Source organism: Babylonia areolata, chromosome 24 (assembly GCF_041734735.1).
Source record: "Babylonia areolata isolate BAREFJ2019XMU chromosome 24, ASM4173473v1, whole genome shotgun sequence".
NCBI classification, from domain to species: domain Eukaryota; kingdom Metazoa; phylum Mollusca; class Gastropoda; order Neogastropoda; family Buccinidae; genus Babylonia; species Babylonia areolata.
Window position 1 is genome coordinate 32,797,562 of NC_134899.1, and position 24,733 is coordinate 32,822,294.

General features: G+C 40.1%; 2 protein-coding genes across 5 annotated transcripts in view; one reads left to right on the forward strand and one right to left on the reverse strand.

Annotated features, from left to right (window-relative positions):
- The first annotated feature begins 407 nt into the window (after window positions 1-407).
- Window positions 408-7,594, forward strand: LOC143299180 (thyrotroph embryonic factor-like). Its single transcript, XM_076612343.1, has 5 exons — window positions 408-547; window positions 2,033-2,542; window positions 3,139-3,261; window positions 4,229-4,311; window positions 4,535-7,594. The coding sequence occupies exons 1-5, from the start codon at window positions 451-453 to the stop codon at window positions 4,763-4,765; spliced, it is 1,044 nt and encodes a 347-aa protein (XP_076468458.1). The 5' UTR covers window positions 408-450; the 3' UTR covers window positions 4,766-7,594.
- A 1,658-nt stretch (window positions 7,595-9,252) lies between these two features.
- LOC143299000 (inositol polyphosphate-4-phosphatase type I A-like) overlaps window positions 9,253-24,733 on the reverse strand; it is a 64,998-nt gene continuing 49,517 nt past the window's right edge. For all 4 annotated transcript variants that reach the window (XM_076612067.1, XM_076612066.1, XM_076612065.1 and 1 more), the window contains 9 exons: window positions 24,390-24,572; window positions 22,048-22,116; window positions 20,064-20,314; window positions 19,306-19,341; window positions 18,368-18,511; window positions 17,307-17,404; window positions 16,706-16,815; window positions 15,156-15,310; window positions 9,253-14,010 (listed from right to left, as the gene is read on the reverse strand). In XM_076612067.1, coding sequence (XP_076468182.1) covers window positions 13,878-14,010; window positions 15,156-15,310; window positions 16,706-16,815; window positions 17,307-17,404; window positions 18,368-18,511; window positions 19,306-19,341; window positions 20,064-20,314; window positions 22,048-22,116; window positions 24,390-24,572 — 1,179 coding nt within the window. In that variant the 3' untranslated portion in view covers window positions 9,253-13,877. The remainder of the gene's footprint in view (window positions 14,011-15,155; window positions 15,311-16,705; window positions 16,816-17,306; window positions 17,405-18,367; window positions 18,512-19,305; window positions 19,342-20,063; window positions 20,315-22,047; window positions 22,117-24,389; window positions 24,573-24,733) is intronic.

Here is a 24,733-nt window from a genome sequence, read left to right on the forward strand (position 1 = left end):
GTATAACAAAATCGAACATAATACAATGAATAAGTCGACACTTTATTTGTATTCATCTTTTCTTTTCTCTCCTCTTTCGTTTGCGATAAGGCATAACATTAAAAGCAGCAATGATGCATTTACAGCAGGTAAGAAACGCGCACCACGTACCACGAACGCACGCGCGCACGAGAGCGAGCGTGTCAAACACACCGGCAGGCACTATGACACGCACAGCTACAGTTTGACTACAAAGTCAAAGCACAGACCATGAGCTTACTCTGACTGTGAGATGTTAGCGCCTGACAACAACTTGGGCACACGAAGAAAAAAGTAGCATATGTGCGCATTTTTGACCAATCAGCGTGCTCATTCAGTACCGCATGTTTGGTCACGTGGTCTACCATGTTTTCATTGGTTGATGATCATTGAGAAGCAGACGGACTTCCACGGACGAGGCAATCAGGAAAAATGTCGAACCTACACCACACCGTTTATAGTGGAATGACACTGAAAGAACTTCTCCAAAACCCAGATCTACAACGCGCACCAGTGGTTGTAGGTGGAGGTTAGTTTCTTTTTTAAAATATGTTTCTTAATTTGCAGTCAGTAGCAAACTCATCTCTGTCGTGATGATGAAGGGGAAATAGCAGCATGCCAGGTCCAGATTTTATTTAGAGTCAGAACGTGATGGGGGGTTTTGCATGAGAAACGTATTATTTGATTTCCTTTTTCACATGTTGAAAATTGATATTTATCTGTCTTGGGTTTGTCGTGACTGTGTGTAACAGTAGTAGTGCCACTATTATGTCGGTGACAGTGGGAGTTGTTGAGCACACTGTTTGCAACGTGACTTCTATTTTTAGATCAAGGTCGTTTGATCCCAGCCAATCACTTGTTTCCCTCATCAGCAATATTGACGTCAAGTCGTGAAGTTGATTTATGTTTAACAGGTGCAGCAAAAATTGTTCTGACAGAACATCTTTCGATATTTTCCACCAAGAGAAATTATTGTTGTACATAATGTTTACTTTGTGTTGTCAGGTTCAGTATAAAACCTTTTTCAATTTTCTGTTTCAAGGCGTCAAAGCGTGCGCATTATCCAAAACAAAAAACAGCAACAACAAAAAAACAAAACAAAAAAGAGCAGACTCCTGTGTCTGAGGGCCATGAGAGCCGGTCTTAAGAATGTATAGAATATCATAAAATGAAATCAGATAAGTAAACAAAATTAACATATAAGTAAGTACAGTAGAATATATTGAATATAAAACATTGATACATGCACAGAATGCACATGACAAATAAACTAAAACAAAAAATACCCACATTCAGTGAACTTGTGTTTACCACCACCACCACCACCAACCAAACACACACACAAATGATAAAGATGATAATAATAATCTGTCATGCCAAATTCCCAGAATTTGCCAGTTTTGCACAATATAAGCAATGCAGTGCTCATGCTGATTTCATATAATGGGCAAATGACTCCTCTTCTACAAAGTGAGCAACAATTTGTCAAATGCATTTAAGAGCTCTCAAAACTTGCCAGTCCTTTCTAAATTATCTTACACTAGAATAGATGTTTATAGCTACAGGTTCTTTTTCAACTAATTGCACTCCATTTTTGTGTTTGCCAACAGCTCTTGTAATTTTATGATATAAAATAAAATTTTAAAAAAAGTATTTGCAATCTTGACTTTCTTGTGGTGCCAATGTATTACTACCATCATTTTATTTTTCATCAGTATTCACTACACATTAATTCATCCAGTTTCGATAAACTACCATAGTTATTGTTAGATATGCAGAAACCAATTTAAGTAAATAAAATGGTAAAGAATGCATTTTTGATGCCAAGTGTACAAGGGTCACAGGGAAAAGACCTGGCATAGATTTCTGGATAATGTGCTCTCTCTCTCTCTCTCTCTCTCTCTCTCTCTCTATATATATATATATATATATATATATATATCCATTATTATTGTTATTGTTAATATACAATGACTACACAAATGTGTAAATACTGTATAAATACTGTGTACAGCCCCCAGCCAGAAGGTGAAGAAAATCGAAGATGAAGCAGGAAGTTCGGACTTCACGTCTGCCTTCCTGGGCCCCCAGCTATGGAACAAGACCTACAACTCCAACGACTTTAACCTCGAGTACATGGACCTGGATGAGTTCCTTGGTGAGAATCTGAATGAGGTTCCGGCTGTGGAAACTGTCAGCTGGGACGACCTGCTGACAACCTCACCACAACGCCAACACTCCCCTCTGCCAGAGAAAGTCCAGAGTCCCTTTAGCAGTCCCAAACCACAGGGCAGTCCTGGTCCCTTCCTGCATGTGAACACCAGTCCGCACACCAGTCCCAGTCCACACATTGGCTTCGGTGGCCTGCAGGTCAGCCCTCCACACAAGCCACACACTGTCCCTCTCACTGCTCCTAGCAGCTCTGCTCACTCCTTGGTTATTCCTCCTGTCCGGACCAGCAGCTCTAGCAGCATGATGGTCAGGGCTAAAGGTGAAGCGGCAGAGGATGCTGTGCAAACCACAGGTAAACTTGCACATACACGTGCATACACACTCATGCATGGACGCACACACAACATATTCAATTCACACACACTCACACACACACACACACACACATATACACACACGCATAGCATACAGCACACAGGCTTAGACACACATACTTGATCACAGCATATTCAAATACTGATTTGCTGATAAGGAAGACCTACATCATTTTTTACACTGGCATGTAAACCACCAGTCTTCATTTTGATTCCCAATATGGATATTGTCAGTTGCAGACTTTCAGATATTGATTTTAAAGTATGTTTCGCCTCTAAGAAAATCAACCATAAAGTGTTTGTCCAAACCAACTGTGTATCAAGTATTGTGATTTTAAATCATTCAAAACAATGGTCAGTTGGAGGCATATTGGTGTGCTGCTGAATGAATGCTGAATGAGAGTAATGAAAGTAAGAAAGGGGATAATGGGGCAGCAACAAAATTAATAAATGAAAATATACTGATGTACTGCTTTTTTTTCTTTGTTGTGAAAAAGTTTTGGGTGTGTGAGGCTCTCTTGTTTCTGTGTTTGTGTGTGTGTGATAGTGATAAGGGATGGTGTGCATGTTGCAGCAAACGCACGATGCACGTCACCAGGTGCGGTGTCATCTGGGTCCACGCCGCCCGTCAGCCCCGTGACCGTGCAGGTGGACTTCCGGCTGAATGAACAGGACCTGGCACTGTCCTCCATCCCAGGTCTTGTGCCACCCCACTCTGACATAGAATGCATGCACTCACCCAGCCCCTGGCTATGATAAGGCATGCACTGCTTTGGCCCAGCTAGTTTTGTGTTGTGGAGCGTGGTGGTGAGGTAATGTTGAGACTGCACTTTTGTTTCTTGTTTTGAATTTGATTTTTCATTGTTTTTTAATTCATTACATTTTTATGCACCCCTTGTGGGTGTTTTTCCCCAACTGATTTCTTCTTGTCTTGTTTGTTTCTCTGTGTGTACACATTTTTGTTGATGCAGAACCGTGTGCATTGTCTGTCAGGCATTGCAAGCAGACATCACTGTACAAAAACATGCACTAGTGTAGATGTGATTGCTCATGGAAATAGATAACTGCAGAAATTACATGGAGAGAGTGAGAAGCAGACATACATGAGGTGTGTGTGTGTGTGTTTGAATGCATGCACAGATGTACACGCTACCACACAGCACAGACACATAACTTTGTCATGTTGACTACCTGTCCTCACTCACTCACAACTAAGGAACATTCATACATATGGACAGAGTGGCACACAAGCAAACCAAACAAAGTTTCAGCATTAAAGATTGATGAATCTAATATAGAGATTGTTGAAGTGTGGTCTACATAGATTTTTCTTTGCTCATTTTAATGGTGTAAGAACTAAGATATATATGTGTGTGTACATCTCATACAGGTGTATGCAGTCAGACGTGTGTGTGCTTGAAGTACTTTATTCAGGACAAAGTCATTATTCATTGGTTTTTGTTGTTGTTGTTTTTTTTATTAATAGAATAAGAGAGCAGAAAGGCCTCAACTTGACAGGTTGTGAAATAGTTGCTTATAAGTAATATTTATTTATTTTTTATTATAGAGAAATGGCAGATCTATGTTTATAAACTTTTTGTTTTGGAAGAGCCTTCTTCAGCTTTATGTGTTTTACAACAGTTGCTGATGATATATGTTGTCAGGACAATCCGCCTTTGATCCCACCTGCCACACCTTCACTGAAGAAGAACTCAAGCCTCAGCCAATGGTTAAAAAGTCCAGAAAGGTGTGTGTTATTTTCTTTTTTTATTTTGCTTTGTATCTCGCAAATTTGTGTGTGTGTGTGTGTCCTCTTTAGGGGGAGTTTTTTTGGTTTTTTTTAAATCTTTTTTACAGAGTGAGAGAGACGGAGAAAAATGGAAGCTTTCATTTATTTGCAGGTTGTAAAAGCAGCTGTTCAGTGACAAACTGTTGATGGCACTAACAGGGTTTATGTCTTCGTGTTTCAGATATTTGTTCCTGAGGACTTGAAAGACGACAGGTACTGGGCGAGGAGAAAGAAGAACAATGTTGCAGCCAAGCGATCAAGAGATGCCAGACGAGTGAAGGAGAACCAGATTGCCATGAGAGCTTCCTACTTGGAGAAAGAAAACATGTCCATCCGAGATGAAATTGAAAAGATGCGTCATGAGAATGCCCACCTGAAGCGCAGACTAAGTAAATATGAGCCCACGGCATAGAATTTGCAGGCATGATGGGGAAATGTGGGTGGAGGTGTATTGTGGTGGGGTTGTACAAAGTCCTCTTGTTACGACTTGGTCATTTGCACTGTGCCTGTTTGATTAAAATAATTGTCAAAATGAATGTTCATTGACAGAGCTCATTCCTGTAAGACGTGGTAGAAAGATGTACTTCATTTAGATAGTGTTGTACTTGTTAGAAACCCAGATGGTGTGGTATAAATGTGTGAACTTTTGTCTCTTGTTCTCAGCAGGTCTGGTAGAAAGGGGACAAGCATAAAGTTTAAAGCTGTTGGAGAAGTACTTAGTGTAGGTTGCTGAAAGGTGTGATGGAGAAAAATGCTTTTGAATAGTGTGATGATATGTTTCGAATTGTAGCTGTGCAGCAGTGAATTTTGTGTGTATTGTGTGATGGTCTACATGTGCTACATGATGGTGAATGCTGTTTGGACTGTATGGGAGTGCTTGATGAATGGACTAGCAAAAGTTAGTATCTTTAAATCCCCAGTGATGGCTATGAATGGTAGTCCAAAATGTGTGAGTGTGTGTTTACTGATTCTTTGCAGCTTTGTTTTGTTTTACATTGTTGCTGTTGTACAGCAGTTATGGTTCAGTCGTAATCCTCTTATGGTGTATATGTGTTCTCTTGGGGGTATTTGCAATACTCTCTCTTCTACCGAGCTTTGTATAACAAGGGAAAACTTCACAATAGGCTGCCCGCGAGCAAGGATCGCCACTCACACGGTGCTGGTGCTTGAGTGACCAATGTCCAGCCTGTGTTATTGGGTGTCCAACCTCCCAGCATGCATCGCAGCCCTGTATATATTGAGCCTACATTGTAGGTTTTGGCGTTTTTTGCAATGCAAGACAGAAAAGGAACATAATTACATAAGATGAAACCATGCGACCGTCATTGTGTAAGCCAGTGCACAATAGTGCATAAATTATAATTTTATGTCGTTACACTTTAAAATTTTTCAATTTCTGCACCATATGAGTGCAATGGCTTACACATACGGCTTTGCTCACTAAATGCCTTTTTATTATTTCAACTTAGTACAAAGAATTATTCTGCTTTTCACACACAAAAGTAGGGTGAGCGGCTGTTGCTGTCTTACTTTGTCAGTTCTTTCCAGTCAGTCTCTTACAAATAAACGAGCATGTGGGCACATGCACATGAATATGAACAAGCGCAGATGCACACACAGGCACAGATGCAAGCGCGCGCACACACATACACATCAAGGAACTTTGCTGTGAACATGATATGGACACAGTGTCACAGGAAGGGGTCTGGCCTGCATCTTCACAGGGAGTTGGTCTGGTTTCCTCAAGTTCCTCATGTGGTATGTTAAAGGGATTATCAATTGTTCTGTATTTAGTCATTGTTGAAGAGTGGGTGTTATCACACATTGTAGTGTTTTGAGTGTATATTGTATTGCTGCATCTGGTTTTGAGACCACATTGATGTTTAGTTAAGATTTTGCTCACTAGAGGATTAGAGACATGACAGAAAAGATTCCATTTGCTGTTGAAACAAAATTTCAGATTTGTTAGTCTTGTGTGACACTTGAGAATATGTTGTCATTCTTGACACCATATCTGTATACACAGCCAATGTGAACTGTAATAAATTGTTCATTTGAGAAAAGCATTATTAAAAAGTTAGTGGCATTTAATGATAAATTCAGATGTTTTTTCATTGTTCATGACACCACACCCATTTCAGAGGTTATTTCCACTCAAGGTAATTTGTTGAGAAACGTTTATCATTATACAATGAATTTGAAATTGTATGTAAATCTGCAAAGAAATCTGAGTGAACTTTGTTGGTTTTTATGTTCGTTTGTGTTGCCTATGTACAGCTGAAGAGTGGCTTATTGTCTATGCTAATTGTCTATACTATGTACAGTTTACGTTGTTTTTGAGCTCAGGGTTATTTCTGTGTCTCCACAGAATTGTTTTATTCATACTTGTAAAGTCTTCACTGTCAGCCAAATTTGACCACTATTTTTATTTCAAACATGTATCATTTAGGATCATGTGAACTTTGTCAAATCTGTTCAGTGCTATGGGTTTACAGTTTAATTTTAGAATGGCATGCCATTTTAGAGTTCCTTTGTAATTCATGCTTGTTTGAAGAAAAAAAACAAACAGAAAATATCTGCTTTGTTAATATACACCCATTGATCACATTAGTATTCATGAAAAAAGCTTTACCCCTCCTCCCTCATCCCCCTGCCCCATCCCTCTTCCTGCCCCCCCACCCCACCCCTGGTCACGCTTCTCAAAATGGAGGGTACATTTCAGTAGTAGTTACACGGTCATTTTGCTGAGCCTTTCCTGAAGTTCGGAAGCTGGTGTCTTCATAGTGCCTTGTGAGTTCAGAAGGATTATTTTCTAAAAGATGAAATATTGACAGCACAAACATGTAAAATAAAGAGAATTTTTTTTTTTTTTTTTTTAAAGACCAGTGCTATCATGATACAAAACTGTCTTCAGTTAATGTCTGTGGATGGGCAAATCAGTGATATTAGTTATCAAATGTATGGGACTCCTTTAGGAAAACATGTGGTTGAAAGTAACTTGGATAGGCAGCAAGGAAAAATATTGTGAAATCAAATTGTAATAACATATTGAAATAGATTCTTTCAACTAATACATTGTTGCATTTCTGTTATAAAATGTTATGTACATAATTGTTGCTTTGTTGTGACCTCAAAAGTGTACTGGATGTTTTTGAGTGTTGTCCTGATTGTGATGTAAAGAAAACCACATTTTTTTGTGTGGATCATATGTCATGTAAATATGAATAAAACTTTGATGTAGTATGTCTTGAAACTGTTCTTGTGATGATGAGACCACCCCAAATCCCCACCCACCAACCACTCCCAACAACACACACATACATACGCACATTTGCTCCCAAACACAGTCACTACATACTCTACTTGTGTGTTTTTCTTTATTGCGAGTGACTGAACACTTAGATCTACCAGTACAAATGAATTGTGTTTTGTTCACTTGTTCCAGAAGGGGAGATTAAAGAGAACAACTGTGAATAACAATAATAAAATTGCTTAAGTTAATGACAGAGAACAAAACAAATCAAAGTCTGCAACACATTCTACTGAGTTTCACTGACATAAAAGTGCTCTAAAAGGAAAAAAAGATCAAGACATGTAAAATCAATCCCTTTAAGTAACTGCGGGTTTTATTTATAAATTTCATTCAGTGTCTTATAGTATTTTGACTGAAGTTGTAAATAAACAATTTACAATGAATATGTAAACTTGCAGGTTTTTGTCAAAATATATTTATGAACCAGTTATTTATGCGTAACGTCATAGCTCCAACAAATGGCCATTTTACTTCTGCTAGTATACCGTCCCTAACAGCGGCTTCACATTCACAACCGATGTCCTCATAGCAGTGGTTGGTGTCATAGATGCTGACATTCCAGAGGTATTTCCTTTACTGCAGCTTCTTCTGCATTCATGGGCTGCAACTCCCTCATTCACTTGTATGTACATGAACTGGATTTAACATGCATGACCATTTTTACCCCACTATGTAGGCAGCCACACTCCCTTTTTAGGGGGATGCATGCTGGGTATGTTTCCATAACCCACCGAATGCTGACATTGACTACAGGATCTCTAACGTGCATATTTGATCTTCTGCTTGTGTATATACACGAAGGTTCAGACACAAGCAGGTCTGCACATATATTGACCTGGGAGATTGGAAAAATCTCCACCCTTTACCCACCAGACGCCGTTACCGAGATTTGAACCCAGGACCCTCAGATTGAAAGTCCAATGCTTTAACCACTCGGCCATTGCGCCCGACCCTTCATTGCAGCAAACACAGCTGTCTCTTCCCCCAGGCCACCCCACACAGACCATAAACACAAAGCCCTCATCCATTCCTCAAAAAACAGTTTGACACGGTCAGAATATGAAGTCAGAAAGGGAAGTTCTTCGATGAACTAATCAGATCAAACTCATATTCCTGCCCACCTGTTCCTGCTAATAACATTCTGTATGGACAGGATCCCTTCTGTGAAGTGAAAAATGAATAACAGTAGAAGTGTTCGGCACTGAAGGCAGCAAACCACACAGACTGGCTGCTAAGAGCTGCAGGCATGGGACCATCCTAGCACTGTGTTAGCAGCACATCTCCATTGTTAACTTTACAGCTGAATCTCAGCAAAATGAGATCAGTGTGAATGAGAAATGAAAGGTTATAGTTCTCCCACCCTGAACTTCAGTGAGCAGAGATAATTCCTCTTGAGCATAAAAGGCCTGTATATGTCCCTGCTGTGCTAAGACTGTTACATCTTATTTCAATGAACAGTGGTGCTTTCAAATGTATCTGTAAGACATGACAGAAGACGGTACTGAATCAGTGAATGATTCAATCAACAGTTTTCATGATCTAATTTACTTGTCCTATCTGATCATAGTGTGTGTGTGTGTGCGCGCGCGTGCGCACGCGTTTGTGTTTGTGTGTGCGATTGAAGCCTGATGACATCATTTTGAATAATATAACTATTTATGCTGGATTTTTTGTTCAATGCACACACACACACACACACACACACATTCACAAAGATGCACACACACACACTTTCACACATGCACACACACACACACACACAGCATGCCATGTGAGCCTTTCAAGCATAAACTGGACTATCCATTCTCCTGCTGCCATACCAGCAGACAGATCTTTGTCCTCTCACCAACGAATCCCTGATGATAATTATGGTAACTGTTAGGCAAAGTGAGCATCGCATCTATTGTGTACATAGTATGATTTCGTGATATTGAGTACAGGTTTATACAAATACAGTTTAATACATAAAAGCAGGAACAAGAACTCCTACCCAATCCATCAACTAGCAGTGCCACAGGAAAATACAGAATTATTAGTATTAACATTGTTATTCCCATAGTAGTGTATGATTATCATTGTTAATACATAAAAATTATTGGTAGTTGTGTTACATGCCATACTGCTATCTTTTGAATGAAATTTTGGCATTTGGGTTACTTGGAGCATTAACATGTGAAATACATTGGATTTGCACTGCAAGATATGTTTGTTTCTTATTCAGATTAATGGGATGGTATATGATAGACATTTATCATATGGTTTTTCATACACAAGTCATCAGTACACACTATAAAACATATCAAACAAGTGAACAGTCATACAAATGCAACAGTAATAAAACATGAATGTTCAAAACAGACAGTCACTGATGAAGGTTTGCTGAGCAACTGAAAGCATAGGAAATCAAACAATTTGGTCTTTTATACAGTGAAATGTGCAATTCATCAAGGCATCCTGATTAGCTGATTGGATGGTTGGTTGGTTGTTGTTTTCCTTCTCCCCTTTCCTTCAGCAAATGTTTAACAAACTGTTCCTTAATTCATACATGAATTTTGATATGTAAAATTATATCTAAAAACTGTCTTTTAAAAACATTAAGAAATTAAGGAGATTAAACGTCAGTAACTGACACGACCTGATTTGTGAGTTAATTAACCACAGGTGTGGGGTTGCACAAGTAGCAATCCCCTCAAGTTGAAATGGTTAAGACATGTTTTCAAACTGATAAATTGAGCATATAAGTAGTGGACTTTGATTTTCAAAACACAGTCCATAATTCCTCTTCCAGATTTCCCTGCCTTATATTTTGCTCAGCCATGTTGACAATCGGGCGAAAGGGCCAAACTGCTATAAAATGTCATGAGAATACTTTTAAAATGTGTTGAACTGCTTCAAGATATATGCAAGACCTGCTCTTAAAAAAATTGTGTTAAAAATGCATAAAGCTGCGGTAAAAGATGTGCAACTGTATATACTGCAATCAATGTCCTCTGTGTGTATGTATGTGTGTGCTCATGTGTGCACATGCATGAAAGCATATGTGAGAATAGCAGCTAAGAATGATTACAAGAACAGAAAAATAATCCATCAAGTGTATCAGGTGTGAAGAAAGACACAAAGTCAAGACAACCATTAATCTACAAATCATAACTTCATCACAGGGAACATGTCAAAATCTATCTAAAAAAAAAAAAAAAAAAAAAAAAAATCTGCAACCATTACAACCACAGATAGATTCATCAATGCATAATACTAAACAAAGAAAAAACAACAACAACTAACACTATGTGAGAATACTGTGTCTGCATAGAATCATGCACAGTACATTTACTGGCAGCATTGTTTACAAGTTATTAAAATTTTCTCTGATTTTCTTACACACTGGCCTTTGATGCTCAGAGAAGCAGAAGCATAAACATCATTTTGTATTTCACCTTGTAAATAAAGTGAGTCATGTAATCATCACCACATACATGTGTGCATTCCTGTTAAAAAGAAAACTGCAATGATTTTTTATTTATTTTTTTTTTTTAAGTAATCGCAGTCATTTCATCAAACTTTGCAGCATAGCAATCATTTTTTATGATCTTTTTAACCAACATCTTCAGGAAGAGGTTGCACCTGATGAATGTCAGTCTTCAACAGATCTTTCTGCTGAATTTGCAACATTTCAAAATTAATATTTTTCTAAAAAATAAAAATAAAAATAAATAAATAAAAAATTCATCAAGTACTTAAGAATAGATTTAAATCTAATGGGAAGTAATTCCATCAAGTGAACAGAAAAGGGGAAGCAATAACTAACAGCTATAAATTCCAACCTGCAAAAATGAAGCTGACACTGTGAATACTTCAAAATTTGCCATTGTCACATGGTGTCACAAATCAAGCAAACACTTGTGCAAAACAGAAAGAGGACATAAATACAATTATTTACATGAAAAGAAAACAGCTTCCACTTGCAACTGGACATTTTGATCACACTGAAGCCTTGGGTCATTATTCCTCAAACTGCAAGATTAACGATACTGGAAGAAATAAATAGAAGGACATGGATAGTCATGCAAAAGCAAATGTGACAAACCCCCTTTCCTGCAGCTGTTGGTTTTTTTTCTATTCATCAATTCATACACATGTCATTACACAATGGCTCTCGTCTATTCATGTTTCTCACATTGTTTCATCATCACGTTTTGTTGTTCAAACAAATATAATTTTCAGTCAACTAGTTTATTTTACTGGGTGTTTGTAAATGTGGCATAAGAGTGAATGAAATTATGGCCCCGATTGTAATTTTAAGAGACCGACAAAAAGAGGCCACAAACAGACATTGAGAGAAAATGCATGTGCTAAATTTCAAAGTAACCAGTAAAATACAATGGGTTCTAATACATAATGTACATTCTACATTTTGACAATATACGATCTAATTTGTCTAGTCCCAGTCACACATGTTAAACCCTCCCTTCTCCAAACCTTCCTTGCACTTTTAAAAATGAACAAATGTGGGTGACAAGATAACCATAAGACAAGTCATGGACACACTACATATATTATCCGTCGGCATGATCTCTCTACATATAAATATTGGATGAGTGATATCTACATCACCATCTCCACCACCTCTCACTCACATGTCTTGCTCAAACAGAAACAGCAACATCTGCACGTTTTCATGAGCTATTGCACAAAGCATGTAGGTACAAACTGCTTGCCATATAAACAACATATCTGAAAATACACCACCACCACTACTACAAAATGCTAAGATGACAAATCTAATCTAATCTAATTTTATTTCTACATTCTCCTAGGTATTCTAGAGGAAGGACATTTGAAAAGATTGGTGGGAACAAAGTTGCAAATTTCAATTACAAATTTCATAACAAATACTGATCAATATAAGACTCTTTTTTTTTCTTTTGATCAGATCAGAAATAAGTACTTTGATCTTTTTCAGAAATCTTTATAACCCCAGAATCATACTGTCACCTGTTTAGCAGAGAAACATCTGCAATGAGTAATGAGACAGAAGTGAAACAGTTGCAAGAATCTGTATCTGTTCTTCAGTCTGCCTGATACTGATTGTTGTGAAAACAAGTGACAGAACATGAATATTTTCCTAGCCTTTGATCATGCATGACATTGCGCTTCTCACCTCAAACATTCACAATTTACCATGATAAATGACACAGTTATAATAACAAAATAAAAAACAAAATAAAAAAAATGAAACGGAAAATAAGTAGCTTGAAGTTCATGGATAGATTTTGAAGGCATGTCTATCTGAATAAAATAATTGCTGTTCTATTTTTCTGTGTAACAGTGCTAATAATATTTTTGTTCAATAGTAAAACAGTTTTGTTCTTCAAAACAAGAGATGTAATAGAAATATAAGAAAGAGAAAATAATAAAAACAGTCTCAGTTTCACTTTCAAGGAGGCATCAGGGTGTGTGGACTGATCCATATACACCATATCAGCTGTTGAAAAAAAAAGAAGAAAAAAGACTAAAGCAGCAGGTACCTGACTTCACCAAAAAAAAAAACCCAAAAAACAATGCACTGATAAGGTTTTGCAAGCCTGTCCCAGGGATAAGAACAATAAGTGACATCATCTGTACTTGCACACTATTATAACATTCCTAACTGTTCAAACACTGTAACTTGAAAACACTACTTATAATAATAATAATAATAATAATAATAATGGTATTTATATAGTGCAGAATCTTGTGCAGAGACAAATCTAAGCGCTTTCACACCAGTCATTCACACGCATGCATAACTCTAAAACTGAAGAAACTGAAGACGAAGAAGAGGCACGCCTTGACATTTCTGGCATGAGAAGTGCAGAAGGCTCACTGTTCTACAGCCTGTCGTGTAGAATAAAAGTGATAAAAGAACAAAACTGACGAAGCCTTTCCACAGGCTAAACCACATGCAGACAATTGCAGACAACCATAATACAACTGAAATTTGCACACAACAGAATATTATGTGGACTTGGCATCATTATATAAATCACATTATGGTATTTGCTTTTCTTTTCTCACGAACTATACTTGCACATATTTTGAGATACCAAAATAATGATATCAACCATGGCAACCTAGAGATGTCAATAGCAGATCAGTTTATAATAAGTGTTTGTAGCCATTAATCATTTCAAATACAGTAGAAGCTGCAAGCTATGTGACAACATAGTGCGCCTCAAGAGATAATGTTTCCATATGTACCCCCTGGGGCACGGTACAGCTTTGGAATGTACAGCATCTGGAATCGATTGAAGGCATACTTCCTCACTCCTGTATTCTTGTATGTGTTTTCTCGTCTGCAACCAACACTGCAAGAACAAAAATCAACATCAGATTAATCAATCAGCTGATAATCAACAAAGAAAGAAAACTCTACCATGAATGTAATAAGAAATTTAAGAACTATAACTACAAAAATAATCAATATAAAGAGGTATTTATAAATGTGTGACATAACACTTCACAGAAGCCAGCAAACAGAAGGCAAAGCCATCAAGAATCATGTACATGTGTGATACGGACTTTGCACTAATGTTCCAGCTTGTCAAACCATGATCAGGTCACTCCACAAAAGGATTGTCCAGCAATCCACAGATGACAAAAATCCCAAATGCAAGGCATTTTAAGCTACAGCTTAAAAATTTCATCCTGAAAAATTATCTGTGGTTGAATAAAAAAGACTGAACAATATGTGGATGCACATCTTCAGAAATGATGACGTATGTTCTTTTCTGGAGTGGATTAAATTAACATATGATGTCTGCTGGTCTATTTCAAAGATCTTTGAAGCAATAAATACCAGTGAGTTTAACAAGTGCAGAGGGCAAAATTTTCATATAATTATAAAGCGACAGAAACAGTGATGAAAGCTTAATGAATGGGAACAAAGAACAAACAACAAAAAAAACAAAAAGAAAGAAAGAAAGAAAACAACAACAACAACAACATAAGATGGAAATTTTCTGCCCACTCTGCCAACAAGTCTCAAGCGATAACTGTAACAGAGCATGTCACTGGCTAGAGCAGCAACTGAGTATGTCGTTTATAATATGCAACAGTCTTCAAGAACAGAAAGGGCTGTCAGATTTTTCAATTGCACTAAAAAGACAATATCACTCACTTTGCAGATCCATCAATTTATATGTTTATTTTTGAAATTTCCATTCATTAACTTTGCCAATGAAACCATTTACATCTTTATATCTGAAACTCTCCATCCAACAACTCTGCCAGTTAATCCATTTACATATTCATTTCTGAAAAATCCTGTCCAATAACTTTACCAAACTAAACCTGTCCATGAACAAAATGAATCAAAACCATGAAGCAAACCTGAGGTACCATTCAGAGACTGACCCAAAAAAGCTTTGTTGCCACCTTTACAAGCCAGAGGGCAATAACTGTCAGCAGGCAAGTTAAGTTATGAACAAAACGACGGAGATGGTAGCCTGACCTGCGTAAACAGTCCAGTGCCTGGGTGAAGCCGTGTGGAGCCAGGTCGTGGTGCCTCTGCAGGACCTGAATCATCTCCAGTGTCACGCCCATCGACGTCCGGTCCTTGCCACTCTTGCAGGCCGTGATGCGAAGGCCTTGCAGCCGCTGGCAGATCTGAAGGAATGGTGGTGTTAAGATAATATGAAGATAAGAATAACTTTATTACATCATAGAGAAACTGCATAAGAAAGAAAGAGAATGGTGGTGATAAGATAACAAGATGAGAATACCTTTGTTGTCTCATAAATAGAAACTGCATAAGTAAGAAAGAGAATGGCGGTGTTAAGATAATAAGAAGATAAGAATAACTTTGTTATCTCATATAAAATTGAAAGACGAATGAGACTGCTTTTTTCTCAGATCTGAAAGAAAGATAATAGTGGTATCATGTATAACTGATAGACTTCTTCTTCTTCTTCTTCTTCGTTCGTGGGCTGCAACTCCCAAGTTCATTTGTATATACATGAGCGGGCTTTTACATGTATGACTGTTTTTACCCCGCCATGTTGGCAGCCATACTAAATTTTCGGGGGTACTGATAGATAAATGAGACTGCTTTCCTGTGTGTGTGTGTGTGTGTGTGTGTGTGTGTGTGTGTGTGTGTGTTTGTGTGCGTGTGTCTGTCTGTCTGTCTGTCTGTCCAGTGGGTGTCTGAATGACCCAACCTTTAGCTTCCGTCGTCAGAATTGCGATATTCTTTGTCAACATTCACCTCTTCAGTATAAGAGCCTTCCGCTTACAATATTTTGGTGATGGTAACTGGGGTGAAACGCTGTTAACGTCGTCTCTTTCGCCGTTCATATGGAGAGAGTTAAACACCAGCACTACACAAGTATCCACATCAATCAATCGATCGATCAATTGACTGATCAACACCAGCACTACACAAACATCCACATCAAATCAATCGATCGATCGATCAATGCCAGCACTACACAAGTATCCACATCAATCAATCAATCAATCGATCGATCAACACCAGCACTACACAAACATCCACATCAATCAATTGATCGATCATCACCAGCACTACACAAACATCCACATCAAATCAATCGATCGATCGATCAATGCCAGCACTACACAAACATCCACATCAATCAATCGATCAGTCAACACCAGCACTACACAAACATTCACATCGATCAATCGATCGATCGATCAATGCCAGCACTACACAAGTATCCACATCAATCAATCAATCGATCGATCAACACCAGCACTACACAAACATCTACATCAATCAATCAATCAATCAATCAACACCAGCACTACACAAACATCCACATCAATCAATCGATCGATCAACACCAGCACTACACAAACATCCACATCAATCAATCGATCGATCAACACCAGCACTACACAGACATCCACATCAATCAATCGATCGATCAACACCAGCACTACACAAACATCCACATCAATCAATCGATCGATCAACACCAGCACTACACAAACACCCACATCAATCAATCAATGAACACCAGCGCCGACTGACTGACTGACCTCAGAGGCCAAGTGCAGCACCTCCACGTTCTTGCTCTTCTTGGTGGCCACGTTGCTGTGCAGCAGCTTCAGCAGGTGACTCACACTGCCCGGACTCCCCACCTTCTCACCTGCCACAAAACAACACAACTCGCACTTTCACTTTCTGTTTCAGTTTCAAGGGAGCTGTCAAGACCGTGCAGACAGATCTATAAACGCTATGTAGAACACATCTGCTGGGGGTGTGGGGGGTGGGAAATTGGAGGAAATGCCTGACCTGTGCGTAAACCAACGTGCTGATCAGGCGTTGAGTGTTTATTTTTAGGTTTGTGTGAAACGTTTGACATAAAAACGAAATAAAATGATTAGATAAAAATATTAACAAGTAATTTAACATAGTCAAATATAGCAAAAGGGAGAGATACATAGAAGGCAAGTGATTTGAAATAAGAACAAGTCGAAAATGGGCCATGCACAGTGAACCCATGCGCATGAACACATGCGTACATACCAACGCAAGTGTGCAAATGGAGACACACAAACTTGCAGACACACACACACACACACACAGACACAGACACACACACACAGACACATGCAGTCACAACACACAGTGGCATACCTGGATCACTGAAGAGACTGGCCACAGACTCATAGTAGGCATGGAGCTGGGAGAGGCTCTCGGTATTGACATGTTCCTGCAGGGCAGTGCTGCCAAACCTGCACACCATCCCATACCATCTGGTCACTGATGCCACACACACATACACACAAGCGCACGTGCGCACACACGCACGCGCGTACACACACACGCGCAGACACACACACACACAGACAAAGAGTCATGCACATGCACACAAACGTATCTTAGAGTGGAATATTCTTCAGATTTTCACCAGGCACAGAACCCTTTAGTTGCTGTAGGTTCTTTTACATGTGCCAGGACAGGACAGTCCCGTCCATAGTTACCATCGGTGATATTGGAATTTAGACCCACTGTGATGGGCACAACAGCTGAGTGGTTAAAGTGTTGGACTTTCAATCTGATGGTCCCAGTGTTCCAATCTTGGTAACAGCGCCTGGTGGGTAAAGGATGGAGATTCTTCCAATCTCCCAGGTTAACATATGTGCAGACCTGCTTGTGCGTGAACCCCCCTTCGTGTCTGTATGCAAGCAGATCAAATACGGCACCTTAAAGATCCTGTAATCCATGTCAGCATTCAGATGGGTTATGGAAACAAGAACAAACACAGCGTGCACACACCCGAAAACGGAGTATGGCTGCCTACATTGCGGGGGGTGGGGGGGGGGGGGGGGGTGGGAGGGGGGAGGAAGAGGATTAAAAATGGTCGTACACGTAAAAGCCCACTCGTGTACATACGAGTCAATGTGGGAGTTGCAGCCCATGAATGCAGAAGAAGAAGAAGAAGATTGACTGAATCTTTAATGGGTAAAGAATTAGGCACAGTAAAGCCCTTTTTACAATTCTGCCCATATACCACAACACAAAACATAAAAATAAAGAAACAAAATGAAATAATAAGAACGACGAATGAGAATAGTATCTGGAATAGTCCACTGAAAGTAAAGCAATGAAAAGAACAAGCATTACGTTGTCACGTATGTATGCGCATGGAAGAAGAAGAAGAAGAAAGAGAAGAAGAAGAAAGAAAGAAGGCACACCGAGTCTCAGCGTAGGTTGCGTCCTCATTGATGCCGATGTTGAATAAGGTGGGGAAGACAGAGATGTGTTGGCCCTGCTGTAGCTCTCTGGGCAGCTGGCTGAACAGCTGGTCCTGCACTGGGATGTGTACACACAGGCTGTGTCTGTGTGTAGGGGTGTGGGGCAGGGGGGGCGGGGGGGTGAGGGGAGAAAAAACAACACACATATCAATATGTAATCGCACAAAGGACATTCATATGCTACACTCACACAGACACACATACATGCACACACACACACAGACACTTATACATGCTCACACATACACACACTACACTCACACACATGCACACACACAAACATAAATACATGCGCACATACGCACACCGTACACTCACACAGACACATACAGACACAGACATATACAAAGACACACACACACACAAACTTATACATGTGCACATACACACACTGCACTCACACAGACACATGCACACACACACACACACACACACACACACACACACTGAGGCACAGACACACATGCACACACACACACACACACAAACTTATACATGTTCACATATGCACACATACACACGCTACATTCACAAAGACACACACAGGCACAGATACATGCATGCACACACACACACACACACACACACACACACACACACACACACACACACAAACACATATATATGCACACATACACACACTACACTCACACAGACACAAAGACACACAAACACCCACTCACAGCCAAATACACACACACACACACACACACACACACACACGCACGCATGCACGCACGCACACACACACACTCACACACACACACACACACACACACACACACACATTTATCAACAACCCCAAATCTGTTAAAATAATAAAAACTCAAGAGATGTGGTGGCTTATGCCTTTTTTTCACACAAAGACAATGGTTTACCTGTTAAAGTCAGGATGGGCTCCATCCTTAATGTGACTGAAACAGAAGCAAGACTGCATTCTGCTGAAGCATTCAAAACAGTCAATCAGTGACAAGTAAATAAAACTTGAATGATCAAAGTGTTTAACCTTCAATCTGCAGGTTCTGGTTTGATCCTGATTTTGATAAATCGTTAAACTGGAGCAGAATAAAACCCAAACATCTACAATGCAGGTAACTGTCTGCGTTTCATCATTTCACTGACGATCATTTCCTTTTCCATGGAGCACATCAATCCTGGCACGCATGCATGCATGCACACACACACACACACACACTAACAGCCGAAAGCCTTTCATTTTGCATGTAACATTTCCATCCTGATAAAACACACACACCACCACCCCAAAGCCTTTCTATGTAACATTTCCATCCTGATAAAACACACACGCCACCACCCCAAAGCCTATCATTCTCCATGTAACATTTCTATCATGATAAATCACACACACAAAAACACCAGCCTAAAGCCTTTCCATGTAACACTTTCATCCTGATGAGACACACACAACACAAAACAACACACATAACACCACCCCAAAAGCCTTTCATTTTGCATGTAACACTTCCATCCTGATGAAACACACAACATAACACAACACAACACAACACAACACACACACCATCCCAAAACCCTTTCATTCTCCATATATCATTTTCATCCTGATAAAACACACACACACAAACAAAACACCACCGCCCCAAAAACCTTTCCTCACCTTCCCATGGAGACGGTGGGGTCTGCGTCCTCCTCGTTGCCCTGGACCTTGACGAACTGCAGGGAGACGAAGCGAAGGTCGTCGACGGCAACGGCCATGTCCTCGATCATGCCCATCTCCTCCCCGAAGCAGCTGAGCAGCCCCTCCCACTGGACCAGCAGGCCGCAGTGCTGCAGCTGCTGCAGGGTGCGCTGCGACGTCAGGCTGCCGTTCTCCACCATGGCACACACCCCTGACACCAGCGCCGTGATCTGGCGTAATTATTGCAATAGCCTTTATAGCTCGCAGCATTGAGAAAACAAAGTTACTCTTTATCTTCTTATTATCTTACCACCACCATTCTCTTTCTTACCTGTGCAGTTCCTCTTTATGAGATAATAAAAGTTATTCTTATCTCCTTACTAGCTTAACACCACCATTTCAATCTGAGGGTCCCGAGTTCAAATCTTGGTTAATGGGCGTCTGGTGGGTAAAGTGTGGAGATTTCTCCGATCTCCCAGGTCAACATATGTGGAGACCTGCTGGTGCCTGAACCCCCTTCAGGTGTATACAGCAAGCAGGAGATAAAATACTGCATGTTTAAGATCCTGTAATCCATGTCAGCGTTTGGTGGGTTATGGAAACAAGAACTTACCCAGCATGCACACCCCTGAAAACGGAGTATGTTACATGTCTGTCTGACTCTGAGTGTGTATGTGTGTGTGCCGGAAATTTGATTGAATGACACAGGAAATAAATAATGAGTGCCCAATGGCAGCTGTCAGTCAGCTCTACCCAGGTAGGCAGCCTGCTGTGCAAATGACCTTGAGTTTGTAAGTGCTTAGAGCTTAGTCTCTGACCGAGGTCAGGTGCTATATAAGTACCATATCAAATCAAATCAAACCAAATCAAATTATTGTATCACTCTTTTTTTTGTTACAACACATTTTTTTGTGTGAAATTCGGGCTACTCTTCCCCAGGGAGAAAGCACCACCCATTTTTGGTGGTTTTTTGTTTGTTTGTTTGTTTGTTTTTTTTGTTGCCTGTAACATTATTTGTTTTCCTATTGAAGTGGATTTTTCTACAAGAATTTTGCTAGGGACACCCTTTTTGTTGCCGTGGGTTGTTTTATGTGCGCTAAATGCTTTGTGTACATGCGATCTGGGCTTATTGTCTCATCCGAATGACTAGCGTCCAGACCACCACTTGAGGTCTAGTGGAGTGGGAAAAAATACTGGCGACTATGAGATTTGAACCAGCGCGCTCAGATTCTGTCCCTTCCAAGATGGACACGTTACCTTCAGGCCATCACATCTTGGTAATAACAACAATCATAATATCATTATTATCATTATTAATTTTGATGATAATAATAACAACAATAATAATAATGATATAATTCATATCGTGCCTTTCCATAAAAAAATGAAGTTCAACTGCGCTGTTCAATGTAAAAGTCGACAAGTAAAACATGCATTTATACTCTAAAATGACAACTTACAACTACTGCTGTCACAAAAAATAAGACACTGATAAATTCCTTCCATGGCTTGGACCAATCAAGCAATCAATGAAGCAAACAATTCATTAGCCTGTACTGTAAGGTAGTTAACCAATCCATCAATTTACATAATATCACACATTTAACCACAAGTTTAGCACTCAATCTCAAAAAACAGCATTAAATTTTCAACACTGAACTTTGTACAGCACATGATTAACAAACACAAGAAAAAAAAACCCCAGTCAAATGTTATAAAACTTTATGTGTCACACAATAAACAATAACACAACCCTAGATTTTCTTCACTAAACTTTGTACAATGCATAATTAACACACTCAAGCAATTAAGCATTAAAAAAAAGCCAAGCCAAATGTTATAAAACTTCATGTAGCAAACAATAAACAATCACAAAACCCCCTCGCCCATAACCCCAAACCCGACCCCCACCCTTCAAAAAAAAAAGAAAAAAAAGCCAAATACATTTCAAAGTTGCACTCACTGCATGGGAGTTGACGATGTCACGTCTGTACTTGATCTCATGCATTTTCTGAATGCTGTCTTTGTTTTCCTGCAATCACACCACACCATATCAAAGACAGATCGTTCTGATCACGCACACTCTCACACCTGAAAATCATACAAGGAAAGCTTCTTCTTCTTCTTCTTCTGCGTTCGTGGGCTGCAACTCCCACGTTCACTCGTATATACGCGAGTGGGCTTTTACGTGTATGACCCGTTTTTACCCCGCCATGTAGGCAGCCATACTCTGCTTTCAGAGGTGTGCATGCTGGATGTGTTCTTGTTTCCATAACCCACCAAACGCTGACATGGATTACAGGATCTTTAACGTGCGTATTTGATCTTCTGCTTGCGTATACACACGAAGGGGGTTCAGGTGCTGGCAGGTCTGCACATATGTTGACCTGGGAGATCAGAAAAATCTCCACCCTTTACCCACAAGGCGCCTTCACCGTGATTCGAACCCAGGACCCTCAGATTGAAAGTCCAACGCTTTAACCATTCAGCTATTGCGCCCGTCAAGGAAAGCTTCATTCTGCCAGTTTCAACATGAAAACAAATCAACTCAACAGCCCAGTGTTACTGATCATCCGTTTCCTGTACTGCTTTCTCTCTTTTCTCTGTTCTGGACTTACAGTTGTTGTTTTTTTTAAACTTTGCCAAATCTTCACTGACTGAATTACTGATTCCTTACTCTTGTTTTCCTCTACTTTACAGTTGTCAGTTTACTATCTATCAATTTCTTACAGTTTCAATATAAAAAAAATGTTTAGGAAATATGAAAACAGAGTATGACTGCCTACATGACATGGGTAAAAACGTTCATACAAATAAAACCCATTCCTGTATACAAGTGAACATCTGAGTCGCAGCGCACAAATAAAGAAGTAGAGGAAGAACTATACAAATGATAGTTTCTGTGAATAATAACCTTGTCATAAAGAGAGTGCTTTCAGCTGGAAAAATCTCCATACAATACTGCCTACTGCCAAGAATGAGAACGCTCCATAAAATACACAGCAAACATCCAGGCAGATGTGCACAGCAACAACACAAACAACTTCCAGTTACATGTACAGACCCACAACACACAGACAACATCAGGTAGACATGCACACACAACCAACAACACAAACAACTTCCAGTTACATGTACAGACCCACAACACATAGACAACATCCAGGTAGATATGCACACACCACCAACAACACAACCAACATCCAGGTAGACATGCACACACCACCACCAACACAACCAACATCCAGGTAGACAAGCACACACCCACAACACACAGCCTACATTCAGGTAGACAAGCACACACCCACAACACAGCCTACATTTAGGTAGACATTCTACAACCAACATCCAGTTAGACAAGCAATCACCTACAACAACACAACCAACATCCAGTTAGACAAGCAATCACCTACAACAACACAACCAACATCCAGGCAGACAAGCAATCACCTACAACACAACCAACATCCAGGCAGACAAGCAATCACCTACAACACAACCAACATCCAGGTAGACAAGCAATCACCTACAACACAACCAACATCCAGGCAGACAAGCAATCACCTACAACACAACCAACATCCAGGCAGACAAGCAATCACCTACAACAACACAACCAACATCCAGGTAGGCAAGCACACACCTACAACAACACAACCAACATCCAGGTAGGCAAGCACGCACCTACAACACAACCAACATCCAGGCAGACAAGCACACACCCACAACACACAGCCTACATTTAGGTAGACATTCTACACCTATAACACACATCCAACATCCAGGTAGACATTCACAACACCAACAAAACACAACCAACATACAGGTAGACATGCACACACCACCAACAACACAACCAACATCCAGGTAGGCAAGCACACACCTACAACAACACAACCAACATCCAGGTAGACATACACACACCACCAAGAACACAACCAACATACAGGTAGACATGCACACACCACCACCAACACAACCAACATCCAGGCAGATATTCACAACACCACCACCAACAACACAACCAACATCCAGGTAGACAAGCAATCACCTACAACAACACAACCAACATCCAGGCAGATATTCACAACACCACCACCAACAACACAACCAACATCCAGGTAGACATTCACAACACCACAAACAACACAACCAACATCCAGGTAGACAAGCAATCACCTACAACAACACGGCAAACATCCAGGTAGACAGTCACAACACCACCAACAACACAGCCAACATCCAGGTAGACAAGCAATCACCAACGACAACATGGCAAACATCCAGGTAGACGTGCACACTGACCATGATGGTGAGGAAGGTGAGGAAGAGGGACACCTTGGCCGACACCAGGTCCACAAACGTCTGCAGCTTGCTCACCCCCTCCCTCACCTCCTGCTTCCAGGCCTGAAGGTCCGAACCTGGTACCCCCTCTACCAGGGACACCAGGCACACCACGGCCGCCTCCAGGTTGAGTCGGGTCACCTCCTGGGAACCAAACCACCAGTGATGGTGAAGAACAATTCCTTCTTTGATGACCGGTGGGTTTTTTTTAATTTTTTTTAATTTTTTTTATTAGCTCTTGGTCCTCCTTGGAAAGTGTGTGTGTGTGTGTGTATGTGTGTGTGTGTGTGTGGAGGGTGAGTTTG

Bases quoted from the DNA above. Each gene is read 5' to 3' on its own strand.
- LOC143299180 (XM_076612343.1), top strand. From the start codon at position 451: ATGTCGAACCTACACCACACCGTTTATAGTGGAATGACACTGAAAGAA. The intron at 3,262-4,228 runs GTCTTGTGCCAC...ATATGTTGTCAG, and splicing joins GGCACTGTCCTCCATCCCAG to GACAATCCGCCTTTGATCCC. The intron at 4,312-4,534 runs GTGTGTGTTATT...TTCGTGTTTCAG, and splicing joins TGGTTAAAAAGTCCAGAAAG to ATATTTGTTCCTGAGGACTT.